General features: G+C 39.0%; 3 protein-coding genes across 3 annotated transcripts in view; 1 reads left to right on the forward strand and 2 right to left on the reverse strand.

Annotated features, from left to right (window-relative positions):
• Positions 1 to 1,066: 1,066 nt before the first annotated feature.
• On the reverse strand, positions 1,067 to 3,424 carry LOC135155164 (trithorax group protein osa-like). The gene is made up of 2 exons (XM_064103987.1): positions 3,413 to 3,424; positions 1,067 to 2,029 (listed from the first exon to the last, which is right to left on the reverse strand). Exons 1-2 carry the CDS (start codon positions 3,422 to 3,424, stop codon positions 1,067 to 1,069), a joined length of 975 nt encoding a protein of 324 aa, XP_063960057.1.
• A 10,813-nt stretch (positions 3,425 to 14,237) lies between these two features.
• Positions 14,238 to 23,933, forward strand: LOC129274170 (protein N-lysine methyltransferase METTL21A-like). Its single transcript, XM_054911045.2, has 3 exons — positions 14,238 to 14,751; positions 21,082 to 21,208; positions 21,918 to 23,933. Exons 1-3 carry the CDS (start codon positions 14,323 to 14,325, stop codon positions 22,394 to 22,396), a joined length of 1,035 nt encoding a protein of 344 aa, XP_054767020.2. The 5' UTR covers positions 14,238 to 14,322; the 3' UTR covers positions 22,397 to 23,933.
• The window catches only part of LOC129260118 (nephrocystin-3-like), a 41,604-nt gene continuing 38,023 nt past the window's right edge, over positions 23,231 to 26,811 (reverse strand). The window contains exon 23 of the mRNA XM_054898172.2: positions 23,231 to 26,482. Within this exon, the coding sequence (XP_054754147.2) occupies positions 26,204 to 26,482 (279 nt within the window). The 3' untranslated portion in view covers positions 23,231 to 26,203. The remainder of the gene's footprint in view (positions 26,483 to 26,811) is intronic.

The following is a 26,811-nucleotide window of genomic DNA, read 5'->3' on the forward strand; positions in this document are numbered from 1 at the left end:
CACAGGCGATCTTCCCATGGGGCAGGCCCTGCTGAAATGGCCTTCTTCCCTGAAACAGCCTGTGAAGTTTCGCTGACGATCAGTTGTAGTTGGCGGAGGGCCAGAAAATGGCCTTCGGCCTCCTACTGACCGATCTGGTGTCAAATTTGAGTTAAACCTCGGCCTGTCTGGCGTACCTGGAGCCCGACCAGAGGTATACTTTGGTCTGTCCGGGGTACCAGGAACTCGGCCGGAGGTGTATTTCTGCCTGTCAGGTGTAACAGGGGCACGGCCTGAGGGGTACCTCGACCGGCCTACCGACACCGACAAGAGTTCCTTTGTGCTTCGAGATAGATCCGTGATCGCAGCGACCATCGAATCCATCTTGGATGCCCATACTGCATTTTGGCCTGCCAGAGCACTTATTCTAGCCTCAAGGCTAGAATTTCCCTTCTTGGCAGCCTCTTGGGGAGACATCTTTTGCACCCTTAGGTCATTATCATCATTTCCCATCGAGAGCTGCCTTACCTCTTTTCTCGACCTAGGGCCATGCGTATGCATGGTCTTCTGGGTAAACTGAAACCATGTGTACTTAGTCATGTCTTCATCTAATGTCCCAGGACGAGAAGTCAGGACATGATGCCCTGCATCTTTGTCTTGGGCACCTTTGCAGAACCTTGCCACTACAAGTTCTTGGACGAACTTGTCTGGAAGGCCTACAAAGGCCTGACCTGCAAGTGTCATAAGCCTATCTGCCCATTTGATTATGTCTTCATCCGAGCGTTGGAAAGCCGATTGAAATTGCATCCGAGTAACTTCCGGCTCATCCTGGAGAGCAAACCGCTTCTCCAACTTGGTAACCAAGTGAGAGAAGGAGATATTTGGGTTGCTCTCCTGGATGAGAGCCATGAACTTACTAGCTTCAGCCTCCAACGCCAGACACAGCTGATATTTCTTGTCTGCATCAGACATGCTGTGTCTTTCGGTGTATAGTTGGAACTTTGAATAGAAGGCCGCCCAACTTCCTTTGCCGTCGAACGAAATAGTCTTCGGCAAAGGGGTTGGTCTAGAAGGGGGCCTTCTGTCGTCATACACAGCACCACAGGTCTTGAGGCCGAAGTCTGGTGACGCGGGGCGGTTGATTTCTTGTTGGCAGCCCCAAGTATCCAGGACTTACTGATGGCCTTGTGGTGTTTCTGTGTTCATTGTATACTGGGTCTCCTTGTCCATCTCCTTGGGGTCCAGTGCCTTGATACACAGGGTTGCTACCCCCATATTGCAAGTCACATGGTCCTTGGGGAGAGGTTTGCGGGGCCACAGTGTTAGGATATTGTGGCGGATATCTGCCTCCAACCCATGGTGGGCAATATCCACCATAGGCGGCAACAGGGTTGCCGTATGGAGGAGCTGGTTGTCCAATTCCTCCAAATGGCATCATTTGCATCATCCTAAACATCACGCCATACATTTCCTCATACTGTGCTTGTGTAAAGTGTGGAACGGCCTGTGGATAGCTATGTGGAGGTGTCTGGGTAGTTTGATTGAACATTGCTGGTCGGCCACCCTGAGCTCTGGGAGCCTGACCATGCAAATCTACCTGGGCATGAGGACCAAATTGGAACTGGGGTCCTGGTGGGGAAGCTACCTGGGCACGAGGACCAAATTGGAACTGGGGTCCTGGTAGGGAAGCTACCTGGGCACGAGGACCAAATTGGAACTGGGGTCCTGGTGGGGTAACTTGGTGGGGACCCTGTGGTGGGAACAGGCCATCGTTCCATCCTGAAAATCCAAATTGATTTGCCCAGAGGGACTTAGCCCTATCTTCTGGAGAGGCCGAAGGCTGCTGAGTAGAAGCGCCACCTGGCCTCCCCCCTGTGAAAAATGAGGGGGCCTCCCCGGCCTGTGTCTGAGAAGACTGGCCTACGGCACCCTGTGCGCTATGTGCACGGGTGTGCTGTGGCCAAGCCTCAAACGCCTGGCTCACGGGGGGCTCCTTTGATTGAATAAGTGAACGCTCGTAGAAGGCTCGTCTCCTTTGGAACGCACTTCTCTGCGGTCAACATTACGAGCCGTTGTTGTTGGCTCATAATCAAAGGCGTAAACTAACAGTCCCGCCTTCGGTACGTGAGGTATTGACAAGAATATATCCGGAGTAAGGTCGGCCGCCTCGGCCGCCTCCCTCGCGTGTAGAATGCGGTTGGCGGTGGCCATACCCACTCTGGGCAGACTCATCAATTCCTCAGACGAACAAAAATTGATTTTAATTCTTGGAATGTTGCTTGCCATCTTGATGTAGGGAATAAAATTAATCAGTAACCAAAAAAGACTCACAATAGTCAATTGAAAATAAATTTGGGACAAATTAAATTCCAAAATTGAACTGTAATTAACCAAAAATTATCCTGCAGACTACTTTGTCTTGCGGATAAAATCAAAATAAATCTGGGACAAAATCAACTTTTAAACAAGTGGAACGCCTCTGGCAGTCTCGCCTGCATTACGCGATTTTAATATCGCAGCAGTGCTAACTTTGAAAACTACTATAAAATAATCATTCACAAAAACACCATTCATATAATGACATAATACCACGTTCATTGACCATAAATGACATTTGAACGGTGACTTAAGACTTGTCAACTACACCCATGTCCACATTTCATTCACTCTATCTATAAACTTTCAAAGTTATGATGGCAATTCAACAATTACCCTTACATGGCCTAAGTTTATTGACCTTAACTGACCTTTGACCTTGGTTTTGTGACCTGAAACTCACAGGGGATGTTCAGTGATACTTGATTACTCTTATATCCCAAGTTTTATGAACTAGATCCATAAACTTTCAGAGTTACAATGGTAATTCGACAAATACCCCCAACATGGCCAAAGTTCATTGACCTTTAATGACCTTTGACCATGGTCATGTGACCTGAAACTCGTACAGGATGTTCAGTGATACTTGATTACTCTTATGTCCAAGTTTTATGAACTAGATCAAAGTACAAACGTACAATAAATGCTGCACTTTATTCAAAATCCATGTCATTTTCACCAAAATTTGCAGAGTTGTAGAGGAAGGTATACCTAAGAGGTACAAACATTAAAAAATAGGGGTTCATGTGCTTGTTTTTAAACTATCAGCATTTTTATTAGAGCAAATGTGCTTTTTAAAACACCAAAAATGGGCCGAATGCTTAGTATCTATGTGAAGAAAATATCAAAACCACTCTACCATTCATTCAAACTCGGGGTAATATATGTGATTCTTGGCAGCACTGCAGAGTAAAGTATTTTGAAATTGTAGAGAATATTTTTTTGAATGGTCTATGAAATAATTCAATTTTTTAGCTTCATGAAATAACGCATCGGATCTGCAGTTAAAGTGCAGAAGATGAGAAAAATCAGCTCATACCCGCAGCTAATTAATCACCTGTTCATCCATTGTGACGTCAGCGCGCAGAGTCTAAACTATGCGCAGATCATAATGCGCACAAATTTAAATGTTGAACTTCCTTAACCTAATGTCCAAGTTTCATGAACTAGATCTATAAATTTTCAAAGTTATGATGGTAATTCAACAAATACCCCCAACTTGGCCAAAGTTCATTGACCCTAAATGACCTTTGACCTGGGTCATGTGACCTGAAACTCAGGCAGGATGTTCACTAATACTTGATTAACCTTATGTCCAAGTTTCATGAACTAGGTCCATATACTTTCTAAGTTATGATGTCATTTCTAAAACTTAACCTTCGGTTAAGATTTTGAAAATAATTCTCCCAACATGGTCAAAGTTCATTGACCCTAAATGACCTTTGACCTTGGTCATGTGACCTGAAACTCAGGCAGGATGTTCAGTAATACTTGATTAACTTTATGTCCACGTTTCATGAACTAGGTCCATAGACTTTCTAAGTTATGATGTCATTTCAAAAACTTAACCTTAGGTTAAGATTTGATGTTGACGCCGCCGCCGTCGGAAAAGCGGCGCCTATAGTCTTGCTCTGCTATGCAGGCGAGACAAAAATGAAAGAGAAATTAACAGAACTAACCTCAAAATATCCTGAGAATGTTATTAAATTAAAATCCAGAGGCTACCTTGCCTAAAAAATAAAATTCCTGTATGATTTAATTCTTAGGAGAGAAAAGAAAAAAATGCAAACAATCGAACGCTCACTTGTTCAAAGAAAGATGTGAAATATATAGAAATAAAGTTTTTTTATTGTTTTTTTTAACAAAAGTTAATATTTACAAGTACAATATTTGTTTTCAATACAATTCAAACAAATGGAATAATGAATAGATCTTTATACAATTTATTTAGATATATACAGAATTTATTTAGTTGTAGAATTTCTAATTTATTAATTTGAATGTGGATTGATATAAAGATCAGCAGCACAGCTCACAGCATTCACTCAACAGCAGCAGCAGCAACAATATAACAGCACAGCAACAGCAGCAAAATATATAATACAGCAGCAGCAGCAACAAAATAATTACACAACGGCAGCAACAATTAATTAACAACAACAAAATATTCAAAACAACAGCAGCAGCAACAACAAAATTATTAATACAAGACTGAATTTCCTGATTTCCTGAGACGTATAACCAAAAAAATAATAGATTCCTAACAATTTAACAACAGCAGCAGCAGCAAATTTCTGGTGTTTTCTCCAAAAACACCCAGAAATATAATTACAAAAAAAATAATACCAACTACAGCAGCAGCAGCGCGGCGGTCAAAGGAGAAAAGCAAATTCAGGCTTGTAATAAAATAATCAACTCACAACATCAATAATGTTCAGCAATACATTCACACACACCACATCAGTAAACACAGTCAAACGCAATAAAAAAATCATCACAGTAAATCACACTTGGTGGCCCGGAAAAAAATAATTATCCAACGAGGGAAGATTTAAATATTATTACTCAAACAAGATATGTGGATATTTACCCTAAATAATAGAACGGATATTGCTTGTCCCAATTGCAAATCCGATTAGCTCCTTCAGAGCTAGCCACTGAATTGCATTCAGGGCTTGCAGCAGTGCCGATCGGTAAAAAGTAAAGTAAATTCACGGAACTAAATGTCAGAGAAAATTCACCAAAAAATAAAATCTCAAACTAAAATAATATGTTATTTGATATTTAATTTAAGATTTTGAAAGAAACAGAGTCAAACAGCTCAAATTAATATAAAGAAACTAAAATTTTCAAGATGGCGGCGGCTTTTTATATTCTGCCACGGCCAACGCAGATTCTGCAATCGGCGTTGCTATGGCGAAGTACAGAAAATGTTTTGCCGAAAAAAAATAAAAATCACTTTAATCTTCGTCGCCAGTATTGCGAGGGGCCGATAACATAAACAGTCATACACTCACATACACCGGGAAAAGGTCCTACCTTATAACTTGTTAAGCACAGCTCACTCGTATATTATAGGTCTGCTACGTCCGGGGGCTGAGTATGGAATGGCGTTTCTGTGATTCCGTGTGCAGTACCGGTGTGTGTATATGGTTGGTTTGTGTGTTGTGCGCAAGTTTTCCCGCCCGTGGGTCAGGTGACATGATGTGTATAAACTGTCTTCTGCTTAAATACTACAATGATTCAACCCCCCTATCACTATAGCTAATATGGCCCAACTTTTTTGCTTGTCAAATTTTACACACGAAAATGTGCCCTCCCCTTTAAAAAATCCTGGATCCATTCCTGATGTAATCTTATAATAACCTGGGAAATGAAGGTTTATTTAAAATGTTTATGTAAATCTTTAAAAAAAAAAAAAAATTTATTGAGATCATTAGTTGGTTGATTTCGATACTATATGATTAATTTTTATTCATGGCTATGAAGGAACCCTGTAATGTTAATTTCATATTCTGATTATATCTCTTGTTGTATAAATAAAAAATCAGACTAAAACTTTTGAAAAAAAATTAATTCATTTTGTCTACTATTCATGGAAAAATTTCTATTCAGTGGGTGTGGATGCAAGAGATGTGTGCGTATATATTAGGGACGCATCATGCATCATTAGATATGGGGGGGGGGGCTAGAAGTTTTTCCAAAAAAAAATTGACTTGCTATATGTCATATGAGCAAAAAAGAAAAAACTTGACTCAGCATCAGAGTAAAAAAAACTTGGTCCACTGAAAAATCATCTGAAACTTAACATTTAACAAAGGTGAAAAAAAAACTTTTCTCAATGAAGGAAAAAAACTAACTAAAGACTTTGTCAAAGAAAGGGAAAAAATTGCATCAACCCAAACTTCCAGCCCCCCCCCCCCTGGGTATCTAATGGTGCATCCCTTAGTGATGCTCAGATTGGATTTCAAGATGAGTTGGATGTGGGTGGCTGGGTACTGGTTAACCCAGGGAACTCCCGCCCGCACGGCGGGCGGGAGCCCAGGGGCTTACCGTGTATTTGACCATACTCACGGGACTAGCGTGATTTATGGTCTAAATATTTCTCCAAATGAATTGTGAAAACAGAAATTATTCACTTACCACGATTATATGGATGAAGGTCTAACGAGTGGCAGTTTCCTGACATCGAGGCACAGACTGGAACTTCAAAAAAACGAAAAGTTCTCTCCTTCTACCCCAGTCTCGATCGGCCATTTTGTTACGATTCATAACAAAAATGGCCGATCGAGACTGGGTCTGGGGTAGAAGGAAAAGTTCTCTCCTTCTACCCCAGTCTCGATCGGCCATTTTGTTACGATTCATAACAAAAATGGCCGATCGAGACTGGGTCTGGGGTAGAAGGAGAGAACTTTTCGTTTTTTTGAAGTTCCAGTCTGTGCCTCGATGTCAGGAAACTGTCACTCGTTAGACCTTCATCTAGGTATGTGCGAATATGGGCGCATCGCGAGCCCTGGTTTTGGCTGCACGGTTTTCGCACGGGTTTTGCTGCAAGTGGCATCGCCTCTGTCTGGGGGGCTCATCGAAAATGGGGTTTCATGTGCATGCGCACATAGTTAATGCAATCTCGTGCCTTTATACAGACAGTTGAAAATGTGCTCTTTCTGTACATATAAGTTTCAATGTGGATACTCGCCTGTAAAGTGTGGATATCGGAGCTTGAAAGTTCATCAAATTTTTGGATGCGCAAATGATTGAAAATTTTTCATGGTAAGTAAAAGTACGATCCAATTCTCGCTACCCCAAATAGGAAAAAAAATCTCATAATGCGCGAGACGAGATAATTTTCACTCCGTCGGGTCGTCATCACCACTTCCGGTTCAGAGTCACGCTCGCGCGAGGTTCGCGATACTGAGTTTTCCACCACGCTGAAATCGATGCCAATCAGCGTGATATGTACAGATTATATTACTTTTTATTTAATTTGGTCAGTTTTGATTCCATTTGAATTATAAATAATAAAAAAATATATATTTCACGTGAAAATAATTCTTATTCATGATTTTATTTGGTTATAAAAAAAGAAAACAAAAAATGAATATCTTAAAATTTTGCATTTAGCGACCGGCCTGACATCACGATCATATTCGACTAGACGCTAAATATATACAGCATTCATTCCGTTCAATTTTTCGTCGACCACAAAATGGATTTTAAAAATCAGTTTCGGAACTTACAAAAATCTTAACTGACAAAGGAATACCGTGCAATGGAAAGCCTCGGGCAGAATTAGTGACTTAAGCAGAAAAGGCCGTTAAACTGTATCGTGAAAGAGAGGGTTGTGATCACGAACTTTCCGAGCGAAAGCGACGTTGTGTTGTTTTGCGTGACGGCACTGTTGATCTGAATGGCAAAACAGTGCATTGGACTTCCGAACAGGAAGTTGTAATACCGAAAAGCTATCCCATAATGCAATGCGCGTTACAGGGATTTTCCCGGATCTCGGCGAAATCGCTATTTGGGGTAGCGAGAATTATGTATATGAATTGTTATAGAATATATTCAAATCGACAAAAAAAGTAAAATTAAAAGATTCTCTCATGGAGCAGTCCAGATATAAGAGGAGCGAGCTACCCTTGTCACAGCTGGTCTCTCGGCAATCGAGCTGCCCGATGCGGTGGGCTCCCGTCGGTCTTTCGGCAGTCGAGCTACCGGTACCCGATGCGGAGGGCTTGGTGATGGGAGCGGTCGATAGTGAGTCGTTCATGCTGGATTGAACTGGATCTAAATTGTTTACTTGATAATATTGTGCCTTTTTCTGAAAATGTCTGTCATTATACCGTAGATTGTTATTCTGATATTGATTTAAATATATATACATTTTGTCACAAAAACATTCTTTCCTCCTAAGGTTATAGAGTCAACATGTTTTACTTTGATTGTTCAATCATGTTTTATCATTTGGAAACGGGATTCTTTTGGAAGTGGAATATTAATGTTGACTTATTAAATTAAAATGCAAAATCCATAGTGTTTCTTTTTTTTCTTTTGTAGAAAAAAAATATATTTTGAAACTTTTCAATCATGTGTCATTATTTTGAGACTGGATTTGCTTTTGAAAGGGGAATATCATAAATGTTGACTTTTTAATTAAAATGCAAAAATTATGTTTATTTTTTAGTTTCTTTTTTTATATATTTTTTAAAGTTTCTTTTTTGAATTATTGTATTGTTTATTTTTTCATTTTTTTGTCATATTTCATTATTTGGAGACTGGATTTGCTTTTGAAAGGAGAATATCTTAAATGTTGATTTTTTTTTATTAAAATGCACGAACTAGATGTTGTTTATTTTTTTGTTGTTGTAATTTTTTTCACTCTTGTAAGAAAATACATGAAAACTCAGAGGAAAGAATATTTCATTTCCAGATGGATCTAAGTCCTGTATTTATGTTTTCTTTATTATTTATTGTACTATTTATTTTTTTATTCACTTTTCTTTTTTTTAGGGGTGCAGGTGGGGGTTGTGTTTTGAATTGGAAAATGGGGATGGGATTGGTACAAGTTTTTGTGTCACTTTTGTTTCTCGTTTTTAGTGCTTGTTTGGAGCTTTGATAGTTTGATGTCTGTTTTGTTGTTGTTTAGAGCTTTGTTATATATTTTTCCTGGTTGTTTTTTGTTTTGTTTTGAAAGAAATAGACCACTCTTCCTTTTCTTTTGGCTTTGACTAATAATTTGAATTTATTTATTTTTCTTTAAAAAGAGAGCTCAAACAGGGCCTTTGTAATACAATGTATGTACCGGTATACAAATATAAGAAATTGACAACTGATAGAATATATTAAAACTTAATTTTCGTCCTTCTTGATACTTGAAATAAATTGCATACAATTCTACATACATATTTTACACTCAGCTGCTCATTCCTTCTAAAAAAATGTAATCACATGTCCATTGTCTCTCAAATCAAAAGTTACATATTATACATGTATAACAAATTGTTGAAACAATAGAATACATAAGGAATTGGTGAAACAATCAAATACATCAGAAAAAAGCACACATATTATTATTTTTATTTGGTCATACAAAGTACAAAAGAAATTTTTTAATGTAAAAAAGGACCCCGTACATACACATATACAAAATTACAATACTAAGTTGAAAAAGAGCTTGTAATTTATATCAGAAAAACAAAGAAATACATTAGAAATTACAAAAACAATACTTTAGACAAATTTATTTAGGAAATTATCTACATGATGCTGTTTTGATGCCAACTAAATTATATGAATTATCTATCATAATCACCTTCATTTGGCAAAAAAAGAGGCGAGTAATTGTGATTTTGTGTTATTTGCATAATTAATTAGAATTAATTAGAAGAAATTATTTTACATATAAGAAAAATTACAAGATGAATTGATACACATCAATTGAGCCTTCTCTCACCTTTCCATTGATACCTAAATTACTTCATAGGGCTAAAAAACAAAGAAGTTAGAGCCTGTTGAAGACTTGGGTTCAAAATGGTCACAAAATGGTCACAAAAATCGGTTCTGTACTCCATTGACTTTACATTAAGACAATGACCACAAATTTGGATGAATATGCGCAACTTAAACTGGAATAACTTTATAATTTCTTGATGAAAATTTAAGTTCTTGGTATCATTTTAAAGGTCTTTTTAAGAGCTTTCAAGTGATACCAAATTTATTCATATTTGATGATTTTCATTTTTTTTGTCACATACCTACTTCATTATGTTGTTGTTGTTGTTGTTCGTTTTGGGCCTGTTTCACGCCCTAGTAGTCTCCTCGGTAGACACTTAGTGTTGATAACTCAAAGGTAGAAAAACTGCTAGGTAATTGTTTTGTTGGCTAGTTTGGCTAGATGTTAGCGCTGGTGGATGAGACAAATGCTACCACCGATGCTCTAATAATAGATTGCATTTGCTTGGTCATTGCAGGGTTGAAGCCCAGGAGGGTGACCACCGAGATCTCTCTGAGATGGTATGGAGTGTTAGTTTTGCTGTATCCTATCACTATGGTCTGTATCATCTTCAGTCTACTGGGCTCATAGAGTGAACAGTGGAGAAGGACATGCTCTATAGTTTCCCTGTCTCTGTTGCAACTGCAGTTAGGTGAAGGGTGGTTGTGAGGGAAAATTCTGTGCATATTGTCATTGAGTTTGGTATGTCCTGTGAGCATCCTATTCAGCTTCACTTCTGTGGATCTTGGGAGAGAGCTGTGTGCATTCTTCCTGGCAACTGTGGGCTGGAGTTGGTATGTCCATCTTCCTTTTGTAGATCTGTCCCATCGTCGTTGCCACAGCTTCTCAGTGTTCTTACGGATAATCTTGGCACTTTCCTTGTGCAGAGTAATTTCAGAAGCTAATGATGATGAGCTTGCAGCTTCCAAAGCAGCATCCTTGGCTAGTTGGTCAGCAAGTTCATTTCCCATGATATTTGCATGCCCAGCGATCCATGTGATGGTGACAGTAGTGCCTCTACTTCTTAGAAGAGTGATGTTTTTATTAGTGCGAGATACAACCTCTGGGAACGATGAAGAGTGGAGAGAACTGGTCATGGCCATGACAGCACTTTGACAGTCAGTGAGAATGTGCACTACCTGATCGACTAGGGCTGGTTTCTTCAGGGTGACATGTTCCACAGCTGTTTCTATGGCGACCATTTCAGCATGAAAGCTACTCGAATTTCTAGCAACAGGCTTGCCGATGCAGGTTGGTATGCAGTTCAGTCCTGTCCAGTAGATGACAATGCCTGCTCCGCAAGGACCTGGGTTCGACAATGCAGACCCATCTGTGAAGATGATAGTATCGGTATTGAGACTTAGAATGAAATCAGTCGCCAACTTCAGAGCCTGGTCCTTCTGCTCACTACTTCTGTCTCTACTATTTCCAAGGTTTCTCCACTCAATGCGAACCTCTTCCATTCTGCACGAGAGGATGTCAGACATATCTTCGATAGGTTGGGAGCCAGGATCGTTTACCTGTAGGCTGACATTCAGATCTTTAAGGGCCCTGGTCATCAAGCAGAGAGGGGTGCTTCTGGGTCCACGTGAGAATGCTGGATCACCCAAGAGACTTTGGACTAATACCCTGAAGTTATCTGTTTCTTCCTTACTAAGAATGTACTGGCACAAGGTTCTCGCAAGTATTTCACGTAGTCTTATGTCAAGAGGAAGAGTGTGAGACATTACTTCCACAGCATCAGAAGAGCAGTGAACAAAGGTCCCTGTGGCCATTCGAAGCGCAAGATTTTGAACTCTTTCCAGCGCCGAGATGGACCTGACTGTTAGTTCATTATAATCGTGGTACATGTAAGTGCATAATTTCTGTTTTCACAATTCATTTGGAGAAATATTTAGACCATAAATCACGCTAATCCCGGGCCGTGAGTATGGTCAAATACACGGTAAGCCCCTGGGCTCCGGCCCGCTGCGCGGGCTGGAGCTCCTTGGGTTAGGTGCCGGTGTGAAACTGGATTAGCTCCGCTCTGAGAGTCTATGAAATTAGCCCCCCCCCCTCCCCCTCATTAAATTCCAAACACAGACTTACATGTGTGGGGCTGACATCACTGAGCTGAGCCGAGTCTGACCGAAGATGCACCATGCAATTCAAGGCAAAATTTACGATGACAAGTCAGTAGAAGAATACTAATCACACCATTCCTTTGTGGCCAAGAACATAAACCACTCAAAATCTCACCGCTGTCATCACGTTCCATGTTGTTAATTAGGGTTTTAAGTGGTTTTCCAGTTGACCCGTAGAAGTTAGTTCAAGATATTTTTCAAGTAGCGCGCGGGTACGTTTGCGCTAGTGCGCCCTCTAGCTAGAGATTCATTATAGGTCTAATAATCAGTTACCGGTAGTTGAACTGGATCAGCAATTTTTTTTAAAAACTTTCATGGTGATTTAAACCACAAATTCTGGGCCCTGGGAACGAGTTTTGGACTGGGGGTGCTGATGTCAATTTGACAAGCAAAAAAAAAGTTTCACTACAAAATGGAGGTCATTTTCGTCCCGCGCAATTTCACAAGCAAAAGAAAAAGAAAAAAACTTTAAGGTTTCTGTAAAAAATGAAGGTCATTTTTGTTACATTTCTCAATTTTGTATCATCTTCAAGAATTCCTGGTGGTACTGCTGCCTATGCAATACACACAGCACCCCTAAAGAAAATCTTGGGGTGTTTCATTACCCATGCTTCCCAATTAAAGACATTCTTTAATAATTCAACATGATCACAAGATAAACAAATACTCAAATTACATCATAGAGAATAGAAATAGTCTCCATGATCTGCACAATAGCTGAAATTCTTGAACAAATGCTGGTCATCAGTTCCCAGTGGGAGGTGTTCACGCCGGGTGTTCAGTGACTTTTCCGCAGTGGAAATATGAGCTAACGCAGAGGGTTAATTAAAGTCAAGTCTACCCTAGAAAAATGTTGATTTGAATCAAATACAAACTAGAAAGAGAGAAAAAAGTATATATAACGCTAAAAATTTCATGAAAATCAGATGCAAAATAAGAAAATTATGACAATTTAAAATGTTGCTTAGTTTTCACTAAGCAGTCATGATCTGCACAACCCAGATATATGCAAATGATATTAGGCCAAGTCGATAATGTCAATCACTCACTATTTCTCTAGTTTTGTTTTTTATTGTTTGAATTATACCGTAACTTCAAAATTTTGACAGATATGAAAATAATGACTAACTTGATTGAACCACAAAATGTTTTTTGAAGTGATAAGTCCACATTTTTAGGGATGAATACAACTTTTTTTCACATGACAATGAGGAGGAAATTAAACGTTTCATATTTCATATACAAAAAATAGTTAGAAGGGGATATCATCAGTCCCCTTATTTGCATACTGAGCAGGGCCGGGGCGTTTCATCAACAACAAGTCATTGTCAGGTCTGGCAACTTTTCTTGATTATCGATTGACTGAGAGGCACTGTTAACATAGTAAAGCAATGTTATTATCGGATAAACGTCTGGCAACTCACCCGGCAACTCATGAAATAATTCATGAAACGCTTCCCAGGATCATCGTGCACGTAAAACTGCTCTGTGAAATTAAGCGCCAACTTTAAAATGTCATAACTATGTTTTATTTTACAGAGTCCGATTTTGATGAAATTTTTAGTAATCACATGCTTGTTGGATACAACGTTTGCCTTGTCAGTTAAGAAATCAACTCTGGAGACATATGTAAACAAAAACATTTTAGTGAAAACTGCATGTGTAGCACATAACGATACTTAATCCAATAAAATATAAGTTTTTAGCGGCCGGTCTGGCATGGTTACCAAATTTCATTTTCATTTAAATATATAACATTCATTAAGATCGAATGATTTGAATTAAACATGCATATGGGTTGCATTGGTTCATGCAGTGATTAGTGGATTAATGGTAACAAAAAAAATCAAATGCTCTCTCTTTTTTTACATCCATATAGGCCTACTGTATTCAGCCCACTGAGAGCCCCCATGCAAGTTAGTAAGGGAGTCGGTCCCTGAAATTTTAGCACTTTTTTTTTTAAACAAAGTAACAAGTGCACACCTAGTTACCAATAATGCATATAGCATTTTCATTTATTTGAAAGCAGGATAAAAGAGCATTGTAGATTAAATGCCTTGCTCACGGGCATAGGTGCCGCGGCCGGAGATCGAACCCCGGACTTTCCATGTATAGCCACGGGCGCCTTAGACCACTCGGCCACGGCACCTCCACTTGCGGTGAAAGGCTTGTGTGTTGCTGCCCTCTACGTTCGTTGGGTATTCCCCTCGGCCTTTTATTTACGTTTGATCTCACACGTCTCAGTCATCATGCAGTCACATGTGTCTCTCTCATTGATGAGGATCCGCGACTCCGAGGCCTTAAAATGTCTTTATTTTAACATTTATAGCCAAATAATATCCTGAGTGATTACAGATGAGACGACAATCCACTTTTTCCAGTACATGGTCGTGGTTTGAGTATTTATACGTGCTCTTTCAGGTAACATGGCTGATTAAATTTTCAAGCAGCCAAAGTCTTCACGATTCAAGGGCAGTGCCTCGCCCGGTGCTTCCCGGTAGCAGCGACATCACCTCTACCCCTGCTGGCTCTGTCGCGGAAACAGACTCGAGTTGCTCTTCTCTTTCCAGTCCATGGAATAATTTAGTGAAAAAACGGACCATGGCAGAGGAAACTAATGAATGTTCTTCGGTACCTTCTACTGAAAATGCATTAGTACTGTATAGTCCACCGATTCTTGAGAGATTTCATCGGTCTGAAAGGACATTTCATCTAGCTAACAGGAATTTCTCAATCAAACAGAATTGGGCAGATTTTGGAGTTGCTGCTGTGGTCTGGGATGCGGTAACTAACTTAAATTGTTATAAATATATATATATATATATATATATATATATATGTTAAAAATTTCCTTTAACTTATTTAATCAATTCCTAATTTTTCATCATTTATTAAAGGCAAAGTCCTTTTCAACATGAACTTCATAATGATAATGATATGAATTTTAGTACTAGGACTAGGAGTCTACTACTACTAATAATAGTAGACCTAATAATAACCAAAAAATAATAGTATTGATAATAATAATATATAACCATTGGCATTGGGATAACTATTTAATGGGGAATCTGTTTGACCTACTACATGTATTAGAACAAAAAGACATAAATTGTAAGTCCAATTAGCTCACTGTATGAAATTTAAATTGTTACACTCGTTTAATTTTCTTCTCTATTAGTATTGTATTTGTGTGATGGATTTACATTTCACTTTGCCTCCGATATTTTCTACTTTTTTCACAATTGAGTAAACTTCCTTTGGTATTGTTGAGTAATAATAATTCAGAAAGTCAAAAAGGGGCCTAAGCTTTCGATCCTAGCAGAATCTTCGTCGGAGGCAAAATGACAAACATATAAAGTGGAACAACCATAATAATAATTCAGTTAAATCCATCCATCTTTCTTCCTTCTCTTTCTGCATTTACCCCTTCTATTAGCCCTGAAATTCATTTTTTCTGTCATGTTTGTTGACTTTATATACTAGTTTAGGAAATTGGCAAAGCCGATCTCCTAATATTTATATAAAAGTTAGGTCCTACCTTAATTCTTGCTCGCCAGATGATAAAATGGGGTCCAGCCGCTCAGATAAATTGCACAAATCCGTGAATAGAAATATATACACTTCACAATTTCAAATACAGTAGATAAAGGGATAGATGTCACAAAATGTCTCGCGAAGTAATGAGCTCATTAAATATGCAGAGTGAATATAGACTTCGAAGGAGTGGAAGTGACGGTAAGAAGTAAGAATTGGAAAATGTAGAGAGATAAGTATAAGTCGATCCTCCACAAGATTTGAGTCGATCCTGTAGTATTTAGGAACTCAGAGACATAAAACTAGATACAATGAATTTAGAAGTTGAGATGATTTAATCTATTCCAAGATGTCCGATCATATTGTGATCATGTGTACATAAAGGGGATTGAGCCCTCGACGTTGACTGTTAGCACAGTCTTACAAACACAACATATTTCCCTCCTTTAAAGAGATGAATAATGTTATATAACTAAGTCCAGATATGAGTTCAAAAGTTTATGAGTCCAGAAAATAAAACTTGTTTATTAACAACAAGCCTGAAATTTTATTAGCCTAGTATATTGAGCAATTGTTTCGTATGAGTCCAAAACTTAAACGTTCCAGTTTTTTAATTTCTATGCTCAATACTTGTCGGCTCTAAGGATTTAAGATCTGTAATCTCGTAGATATCCAGGTCGTCTCCTTAGACGCTGAGAACGACGAACAGTTCGCGGTTCTGCTCGCTGTTGCTCTTGATCTTCAGTGCTTGTAGGGAATGGAAAGGTGTCTTCCCAATCGCTTTCATTCATGTTGCCTGGCTTGCTCGCGATAAGGCGTCTGGTGTTCCATCGCGTTCCGTCATCTAGTACAAATGCATTCGAGCCGAGCTTCTTCACGATCTGTTTGGGTTTCGATACCCCCGAAGCTAGCTTGTGCTTGCGATTTGGACGCTTTACACGAACCCAGTCACCGATAGCGAATTTCGGTGTGATTGCTCGTCTGCGTTTGTCAGTGTACGCTTTCATGCTTTGCTGTTTCCTCTCAATCTCTCTCGCTTCAGCCTGTGTGCTTGCAGGCTCTGAAACCGGTGGTTTCAGGATGTTGAATGGCATACAGAGGTTCCGTCCCAACATCAACTCTGCTGGAGTCTTTCCGGTTAGCGAATGAGGTGTTGAGCGATACGTGCGTAGTAGGGTCTGGATGGCCTTATCGAAGGTCATTCCATCTGCGAGATTCGCTTTCAAGCTCTCCTTGATTACCCGGTTGAAACGCTCTACGCCGCCATTGCTTTGAGGGTTGTAGCGAGTTGTGAGGCGATGTTGAATTCCATTAACGGCTAGGAATTCTTCGAACTGTTCAGACGTGAACTGTGGTCCATTGTCCGTGGTGATAGATTCTGGAAGACCCCACTTGGTAAACATCTTCTCCAAGATGCTAATGACTGATGTCGTAGTGACTGAGCTTGTTGCTGCTATCTCAGGCCACTTGCTATGGAGGTCGTGTACAACTAACAAAAATCGCTGACTTAGAGGAGCGGCTTGGACTTCCCCAAAGATGTCGACTTGAAGTTGCTGCCATGGCTTCTTCGGCCATGGGGTCGGCTGCAGTGGTGCTGGCCGCGGTTGAGTTTTCTCGCTGAGAGTACATGCTTCACAAGATCTGACGAGATCTTCTACGCGTCGATCGATCGCTGGCCACCAGATTGCTTCGCGACATCGTTGCTTCATCTTCACCACACCTGGATGACTTTCATGTGCGGTTTGTAACACACGATGTTGAAGCGATTTCGGGATTACCGCTCGGGTGCCACGGGCGATACACGTGTCGTCGAAGATAGCTAGCTCATTGCGAACACGATGATATGGAACGAGGTCTTCGGAAATCTCTCTAGGCCATGCTGTTTGGAGATAATGACAGACCTTCTGTAGAGTTGCATCTGCGGCTGACTCTGTTTTCAGCTGCTCACGCGTCACAAGCTTTGCGGTCACGTGAGAGATCACCATAAGAACGTAGTCTTCGACGTCGTCTTCGATGTCGCTTCTTGCATGGCTATCGCGATTGCTATTCGCGTTCGGTGTACGGCTAAGCATATCTGCTACTCGGTTGCGTGAACCCGCGAGATATTCGACCTTGAAATCATATTGGTGCAGTCGATCTGACCATCTGTAGATGCGGAGTGGGCGGTGTCCAGATCCTGAAGTGCTCAACAAGGTTGTTAAGGCTTGATGGTCAGTACGAAGTGTGAACTTGCGACCGTAGAGGTACATATGCCAGTGTTCGCAGGCATAGATGCATGCGAGAGCTTCGCGTTCTCCTGTAGAATACTTTCGCTCTGTGTCTGACAACGCTCGAGATGCGAATGCGACCGGACGTACACTGCCGTCGATCGTTTGCGATAACACTGCTCCGATAGCGAACGCTGACGCGTCTGTAGTCACGTACGTTTCAGCGCTTGGAGTGAAGTGAGCGAGAACTGGCGGCTCTGTGATTCTTCCTTTGAGCGTGTTGAATGCGGTCTCTTGTGCGTTGTGCCATTCCCAAAGCGCGTCCTTCCGGAGAAGCTTCTGCAGAGGTTCTGCGATTTCTGCGTATTGTGGCACGAATTTGCGGTAGAAGTTCGTTGTTCCCAAGAATGAGGCTAGCTCCTTCACATTCGTTGGGGCTGGGAGTGTTCGGATAGCTGCAACGTTGTCGAGTGTAGGCGTCAGACCACTTGCAGTGACATGATATCCCAGAAAATCAATGTCCGAAGCAGCGAACGTGCACTTGGCCTCGTTGAGCGTCAAGTTATGCTTGGCGAGGCGCGCCATGACTTCTGCTAATCGTTGATCGTGCTGAGCCTTGTCCTCTCCGAAGACTACCACATCATCAAGGAGATTCAACGTGCCCTCGATTCCAGCTAGAACTGAAGAAACGATTTTCTGGAACGCGCTAGGTGCTGAATTCAGTCCATAGGGCATACGGCGATACTGAAACATGCCTATGTGTGTGTTGAATGCAGTGAGATGGCGGCTCTGCTCTGCTAGCGGAACCTGGAGATAGCTACGTCTCATGTCTAGTTTAGAGAAAACTTTAGCTCCGTGGAATGAAGCTGAAAGTTCATTCATAGTAGGAAGTGGATACTTATCCGGAATGATTGCCTTGTTGACTGCCCTCAAATCTACACAAAGTCTAAGGTCTCCATTCTTACGGCGTGCGATGACCAGATTAGACACCCACGGGGATGAATCGATGCGCTCGATGATGCCATCGGATTCAAGCCTATGAAGTTCCTTCGAGACTTCATCCCTGACAGCTAACGGAAGTCGACGGAGACTCTGTGCAGTAGGTGGGACTGAGGAATCCACCCTTGGTGCATGGCAATATCCTTTGCATTTACCAAACTCGTTGAAAAGTGCAGCATAGCGTTCTCTATACGCATTGTCTATGAGCCGAATGCGTTCACCAGTGTGGTCGTTCATCTGAAATCCTAGGGCGTCGAACAGATTGACTCCCATAAGGCTCTCGCCCTTCGCTATGTAGAACGTAAAGCTGTCGAGATGTACATCCTTGTACCCGACAGGAAGCTCAACCGTGCCCAGAACGGAAATCAGTGTAGGTGGTTCACCATATGCTATGAGCTTGCTCGATGTCGATGACAGGCTACAATGTGAGAAATGTCGATGATACAGTTTATCACTAAGAATTGACACTTTGGCCCCCACATCAATCATCAAAGAGAGGTTAGTACCAGCAATCTGCACTTCACATTCTTTGAACTGACCTGAATTTGCTGAAGAAATCCGGTCTGAGAGTGTGAACACGCTGCTTGCTATGTCGCCCTCTATTGGTTCATCAACGTGTCGAACTGAAGATGCACTTTTCTTGGTAGATCTGCATACGTTAGAGAAATGGTTCATCTTCGAGCACGAATTGCAACGTTTTCCAAACGCTGGACACGCTTTCGGAGGGTGTGTCCGTCCGCAGTTCGAACACGACTTCAAGTTAGCATGGTTAGAGCGGGCTTTGTTATGATATGGTCGTTTGATGTTCTGTACTGGAGTTGCCTGATGTGCAGTATGACTATGTCCTGTACTGGCACTCACCGTCACATCGTGTTGTTTGAGGAGCTTGGCGTCCAGCATTGCGGCTTCGATCTGGATCGCTAGATCGAGCGCCTTCTTAAGTGTCAGACCGTCATCCTCCATTAACAGACGTTCTCTAATACGGGGAATAGACGTCTTTTCGATTAGTTGATCTCTAACCAGTTCATCGTTTAAGGTGCCAAACTTGCACTTGGATGCCAGTTCGGTTATGGCTGCCACATATTGTTTTACTGGCTCCCCATGACCTTGTACTCTCTGTCGGAAACGATATCGTTCAATCATCACACTTGTTTTTGGCCCAAAATATTTCTCAAGTTCATCAACAGCTTTATCGTACGTACCGGTAGTAGACACTTCCAGCTGTCCGAAGATCCGCTGCCCCTCTGCGCCCAAACAGTGGATCAGGATTGCGCGGCGGCGGAGGTCGGGTATCTCCGCTGTGTCCAACCCGCTTGCAGTCAAATACGTTTTGAAGCTCAAAATCCATCGTGACCAAGGCACAGGAGGTTCTCCTGGGGTTGCTAGGAATGGGTTAGGTGCTACAAGACCTATTCCAGCCATTCTCGTCGCCAGATGTAGTATTTAGGAACTCAGAGACATAAAACTAGATACAATGAATTTAGAAGTTGAGATGATTTAATCTATTCCAAGATGTCCGATCATATTGTGATCATGTGTACATAAAGGGGATTGAGCCCTCGACGTTGACTGTTAGCACAGTCTTACAAACACAACAGATCCTCACTAGCAGCTGGATGAGATGGTCAGCATGAGTGGTCAGGACGAAGGCAGAGAGTAGAGTGATGATGTGGTAGAGAAGACAAGTTGTTTTTACCAACATCAGAAAAGATGAGACAAAGAAATAAGCGCCAAAAAAAGGGGCAAAACAAAGTTGAAAAGAACAAAGAAGAGAGAAGCAGACTGTGAGAAAAGCAAACATGCAAGCATCTCTGTAGTGATGTTGTATATACCTGCAAGTTTATTGCAATAAACAAGGGACAATGAAAGGATGTTTGCTCCAAGTCTAAGAACAAAAGAAAGGTTGTTTCTCAATATAAGAATGTGTTTGCCAAGTAGATTTGGGCAGGAAATGGTCTTGCTCTGTGAATGTACAGTATTGTAGTACATACACATGGCGTGAACAAGTGAGAATATATGAAATTGGAAATAAAAGAAAGAATTTATATACATATACAGAATGTTGAAATATAAATGAAAATATATACAAGGAAAGAATACATAGATGTAGATATATAAAAAGATATAGTCAAGTCACTACACTAGGAAATTATGAATACTACATTAGTTAAATGACAATACAACATATTTATGATGGTAGAAATTACTTTGGACGACAAAATAAAGCAAGTGATGAGAGTTTGAAAGAAATGGGGGGGGGGGGGGGGTAAACATTGCAAGTATTGAGTTTAGTTAGTTTTAGTTTAGATTCAAAATTGTTTTTTATTCACTATTTAATATGGTATCTATCGCTCTATTTTCATTTGTTTTACAGGCAATAGTTCTTTGTGAATACTTGGAAGTTGAAACCAAACTGAAACGATTGTCACTAGAAGGAAAGCGAGTAATAGAGCTGGGAGCAGGAACAGGCCTAGTAGGCATGGTTGCTTCACATTTGAAAGGTATTTGAGCATTGGCAATGATCGGGTGGAGCAGCATGTTCCTTCCTTCCATATAATGTACTTCCGGGAGGATTATTTTTCCTTGAATTTTAATATTTTCCTATTTTAATCTGCAATGACAAATGTAGAGCAATAACTTGAATATTTCATTGGGAAAGTATCTAATTTGATTGTAAAATTGTTTTTTTCCCAACTATTTTGTGCAATTTTCAGCTTGCTTGCTTTCCCTCATATGGCACCAATCATCTTGTTTGATCGAAAACATATTTGGGGCACTGAACTTTGGTGCTCAGCTTCACCCCTCCCCCCCATAACATACAATCTTTGCTCTTGTATTTGAGTGGTATCATTGTATAATATTCATTGATTAAAATATATTCCTATTCAGTGTTGTACAAGGCAGTCATTGCTTTTAACTGGTATGCCTCTATAAAGGTTTTAAGTCATTAATTTTTACTCACAAGAGTTGGTTAAAAGTTAATGATTTCAAATACTGAACTAAAGATGCCCAATTATATTAATATTGCAAATAAAAAAAAAGGTTGGCAACCTTTTTACAGTTCTGTCATTTGTTAGCAAAAATGTACCGGTTTATTCAGTGAATGATACCTTTGATTGATACATGCATCATATGATTAATAAATGATAATGTTATCCAAAGCATCATTTATTTTTGTTCAATATTTTTTGTTCCCTCTATTTGCTCCAGGTCATGTCACGATAACGGATAGAGCTTCCATTTTCAAACCTCTCAGGAAAAATATTTTGTTCAATTTCCCCACATCGTCATCATCATCATCACTACCAGCTCCATCTTCGACTACCGATTCCTCTGTATCCTCAAGCTCAAATGCCAATGCTCCATCAGAAGTAAGTTCAACTTTTAAACCACGATCATATTCTCCAAAAGTGAAAGTTTTAGAATGGGGTCAGGACCTGCACAAGTTCTCCGAACCTTTTGACATCATTCTTGGAGCGGACATTGTCTACATCGAAGATACATTTCGGGAACTGCTTCAAACACTTTTGCATCTTTCAAACAAGAACACTTTGATCCTTCTTTCCTGCCGTATCAGATACAAGAGAGATAATAACTACTTGGATATGATGAAGACAAAGTTTCAAGTTGAACACGTTTTTCATGACATTGAAAGGGGGATTGAAATTTATTCAGCCAGGAAACTTTGACATATATGGTGTAAATCAGAATTCGACTTAGTCTATTTTACTAGAACCGATGAAATAACTTTGTTTTATGGAAAGAAAAGAAAACGATAGGCAGAGAAGAAGGTCGGGTAAATCTTTTACTTGGGCAAAGATTAAATTCTTTTATTTTTGCAAGGTTAAGAATACTTTGTTGAACTGCCAATTAAAGCAATTGTCATATGTCATTAATATTTACTGCCACTTAAAATCATTTGTTCTACTTTCTTATATACTGAAAAGTGCAATGTATTTCACATTACAGTTATTTCTGCAGTCTTTATTGATATGATTTACACAAGTGAAGAAGTATAACATTTGAAACCCATATCTGAAAATGTTTAGAAAGGAATTAGACATAAGTTCTATAATGTAAACTCAGTAAACAAAATTTGACATTGAATTTTCAATTAACATGTGATGCTACATGTATCTAAACAGAAATAAATTGCTGTGAAAATCAATATTTGATGTTATTTTAGGCACACACTTGCTGTAATCTTCTGCCCAATTTCCGTAAATTTCAAAGCACTGGATAGTCATCCATTCTTTGCAATTTGCTGAATACATGTAAATGTTATTTTATTTCACTTTGCATATTATGTGGAAGAATTATGATGTATACTTTACGAATTAGAAAAAGCAGAAAGAGAAAAGAAACTAAGAAAAGTGATAAACAGATTTGGGGATGGGATTTATGAATGTATAGAAAGATAGAGAGAAAGAATGAGAGATGCTTCACGGACGAGCATAAATGACAATTGAGAGATTTTTTTAAATTTGAATAAATCACAAAGCTAACACACACAATACACAAACTGAATTAAAAACATGTTTTATTACAAACATCTTGGATATTACAAAAGAAAGGTATAAAAATATGTATCAAAACTATACTTTAATGTTGTATATCAAAAATATACATTGTCACAATCTGAATATTAAAAATTTGATCATAAAAATGTCAGCCAATGAATGCGACATGAATGTGTATTTCCCATCTATGTTTTTGGTAATACTGAACTGCTTGAATGTAAATAAAAATACTGTTAGTTATTTTTAGATTAATAAATAATGATTATAACACTTCTGTGTTTATAATAAATTACAAACAAATATAATCCACACAAATTTATTCACACACATTGTGAAGTATTGTTATTCTCTACGTTTACTGCATGAATTCCTAATACTTGCCTGTTCAGCACAATATGCATTTTGATCAAAATGCACCCTAGCTTAAACTAATTCAACATTCTAAATAACACTATTTTGTACAGGAACATTTTTTAAAAACTAATGAATTCTATTTTATCAAGTTTATACATGTAATCTATTGCACTAAACATGTCTCAATATCATTGGTTTTCATGAAGTGTCCATATAAAAAAGCAAACAATTGGCTTTAAATATAGTGAACAAGACAGTAAAATGTAGTCTCACTCAATTCCTTAGATGTCGTACAATCACAGCTCGCCAGGCTCCGCAAAACAATACAAAAGTTGACACTTTGTGCAAATATTGCATAGTTGGATATTCGATTACTGCCAACTGTTAAAAACATGCAATATGGCAATGAATGATGTCAAATATCATATAGTAAACAGGTAATCCGGGCTGAATATAATACAATTTGAATAGAAATAAATCGGACAAACAAAACACTAAACATGTCACCAAACCCGGACAAGGAAGTACTAAATAATGACATTTTACAGCTTTGCAATATTTTGGAGATACAGTTCTATGCATGTCTTCATGAATATGCAATGAGCAAGCTGATTATGTTATATCCTTACATATTCTTTTGTATTTGCCCCCATCCCCCTGCCCGTTCAGAATTTTCCCCAAAATACATTTTTTTATACTTTTAAATTAATTATGCAAATAATTGTACAAAGTTATTTTTTGCTATCAAATAACTTTAAATAGCTAGTAAAGTGCTAACTTTGGGTGAAAGTATTAGGTTTGACATTTCTATTAAAAAAAAAAAAAATTATTTTATTTTTATACTATGAAATTCCTAGGTAGTTCTTTGTTTTATTAACTTGAATTTTTTTTCAATGAACTTTGTCAGGGACCCTTTTGTAAAAATAAATCCATTTCAACCAGCAAAAGTAAAAATAATTGTGCATTTATCATTTTTATTTGAAAACAATTACTTTATACACGTAACCATGTTTTTGAGTAATATAGGGGTCTGACATGCACGTACAAACTATTGCATAATTTCAGAACTGGTACCGGAGTTATCAAATTTGGTCTCAAAAGATGCGCAACACTTGAAAATAAAAGTCACTGAGCATTGTGGTAAAAAATTTTGTGCAATGTTGTAGTCAAAGAAATGGTCGAGGGGAAGGGTGGGGGCTAATTTGACCCCCTCCCCAATTAACTAAGGGCTAATCACCTGTTGCGGAAAACGGTTGAAGGTCTAAATGAATACATAGCATGATTTCCCATGAAGACATTGACAATTTGACTTTCAGAAATTTACTGCTCAACCCGGATGAATATATTCCTGGTGAACTCTAATGCATCAATAATCATACTTTACTCTCACTTCATAAATGGAATGACAGCACTGGTTTCAATGTTAATATATATAAGCCAGTTGCATTAACATGGATATCATAGATAGGTTTAGAAGAAAAATATACATTTTACAGTATACATAATAAATATTCAATAAATAAAATATCAAGGTGATACTTGCCACATTACTGCATTGATCTTTTGGAAATGAAAACAAAATATTAGCCAAATGTGATATGCGCTATCAAAAAAGGATTATGATTTACCCTGAGATAATATGAGCATGGAAGACAGGTTTATGGATCCCGGTAATAACACTAGGAGTAGTGTATAATTTCACTTCACATGAGAAGTGTAAAAAAAATTGGCTCCTTCCACACTTCCTATAATTCTTAATGGAGTTTCTACACGAACGTTTTATCCAGCGTATGCTAACGTACATATGGCAACAAGCCACTTTCTTATCAATTTTTTTTTAACATCAATAATTGCATTTTGATAATAAAACTGCCAACACAAATGATTCCTCATGTATTAAATATGAATTCATATTTTGTGTCAGCAAAATGGAATTTTTTGTATAAAGAATGAGATGCTTGAAATCAAGAAAATCTAGAAAATGCCTTGCCACATGTACAGTGCCTCAGCATACACTGGCTATAAAGATCAAGCTTTTTTTATTATGACAGAGAACATAAGTCCAGATCAAACTTATTTTTTTAATTAAACCATGATATAGGGTCTCAGCTCCCCCAGAACATTTTAATGCCGGAACGTTTAAAAAAAAAAATTGTCACTTGTACATTTCTAGGAGATAAAAACAATTTCACAATGAAAATTGGTGAAACTGGTAACCATTACTGCATTTGTCTTTGGAAATGCAGAGACAGAAGTCAAATAGTGTGAAATGTGGAATTAAGAAAGGTACTGTATATTCCATAATTTCATGACCTGATGATAGTCATACAGATTGGTTGTGATTTCATAACATACATTCTATTTTGCAGAGAAAACATATTTTCTCAAAATGGCATAACGGCAGATTACGATTGGCAGTATATAAATTATCAATGATTATATTATTTTGCATTTTAATCAACAAACACCAACTAGTTGTACGTAACTTACAAACAGCTTCTTGAAACAACTCCAAAATCTTCACATGCTGTGTTACCTCGTACTAGCGTGTAACTTGAGTATCGTTGACCCAGCGCTGGAATACCTTATGGACAATCAACCCCAATATCTCTACATGCTGTGCTACCTTGCATTAGCATGTAACTGGGCAGCCATCTTGAGTATCGTTGACCCAGCGCTGGAAGACCTCCTTGACAATGGCTTGCTCCCAAACCCTTCTAATTCTTTGATTTCATTGGCACGTTTGTACAGTACTGCTGCTTCTTGGAAGTCTCCCTGCTCGTAACGTAGAACAGCAAGGTTGCGGAGCGTTTCGGCCACACGTGGATGCGTCGGGCCAAAATGTTCCTCGTATATCTTGAGAGCTCCTTCGTAAAGAGGCGATGCTTCATCATGGTTACCCTGTTAATAATAGTAATAATCTGGTTATATATAAGGTGCTTACGACATAGGCACTTACATATTTACTATTACCACCGTTATTGGATTCAATCAGTCACTGTTAGAATATCATACATTAAAGAATGTTACATTACAAAATTTGATCATAAATGAGATACATATATACATCAATCCTTGAAGAAAAAAATACATATCCATGATTTGAGTGGTATTCAAGGACATATTTGTTACAAAAGTGTTTTTCTCATTTTAAAAGCATCAACAAACAATTACTGGTAATGGGAATGGTAGAAAATGGAAGAGTCACCATGAACTGATTTGTACCTTTG

The sequence above is a fragment of the Lytechinus pictus genome, chromosome 1 (genome assembly GCF_037042905.1).
Source record: "Lytechinus pictus isolate F3 Inbred chromosome 1, Lp3.0, whole genome shotgun sequence".
In the NCBI taxonomy this organism is placed as follows: Eukaryota; Metazoa; Echinodermata; class Echinoidea; order Temnopleuroida; family Toxopneustidae; genus Lytechinus; species Lytechinus pictus.

Coding starts and splice junctions, on each gene's coding strand:
- LOC129274170 (XM_054911045.2), top strand. CDS start 14,323: ATGAGACGACAATCCACTTTTTCCAGTACATGGTCGTGGTTTGAGTAT. Junction 14,752..21,081: donor CTGCTGTGGTCTGGGATGCG/GTAACTAACTTA, acceptor TTTGTTTTACAG/GCAATAGTTCTTTGTGAATA. Junction 21,209..21,917: donor GGTTGCTTCACATTTGAAAG/GTATTTGAGCAT, acceptor TATTTGCTCCAG/GTCATGTCACGATAACGGAT.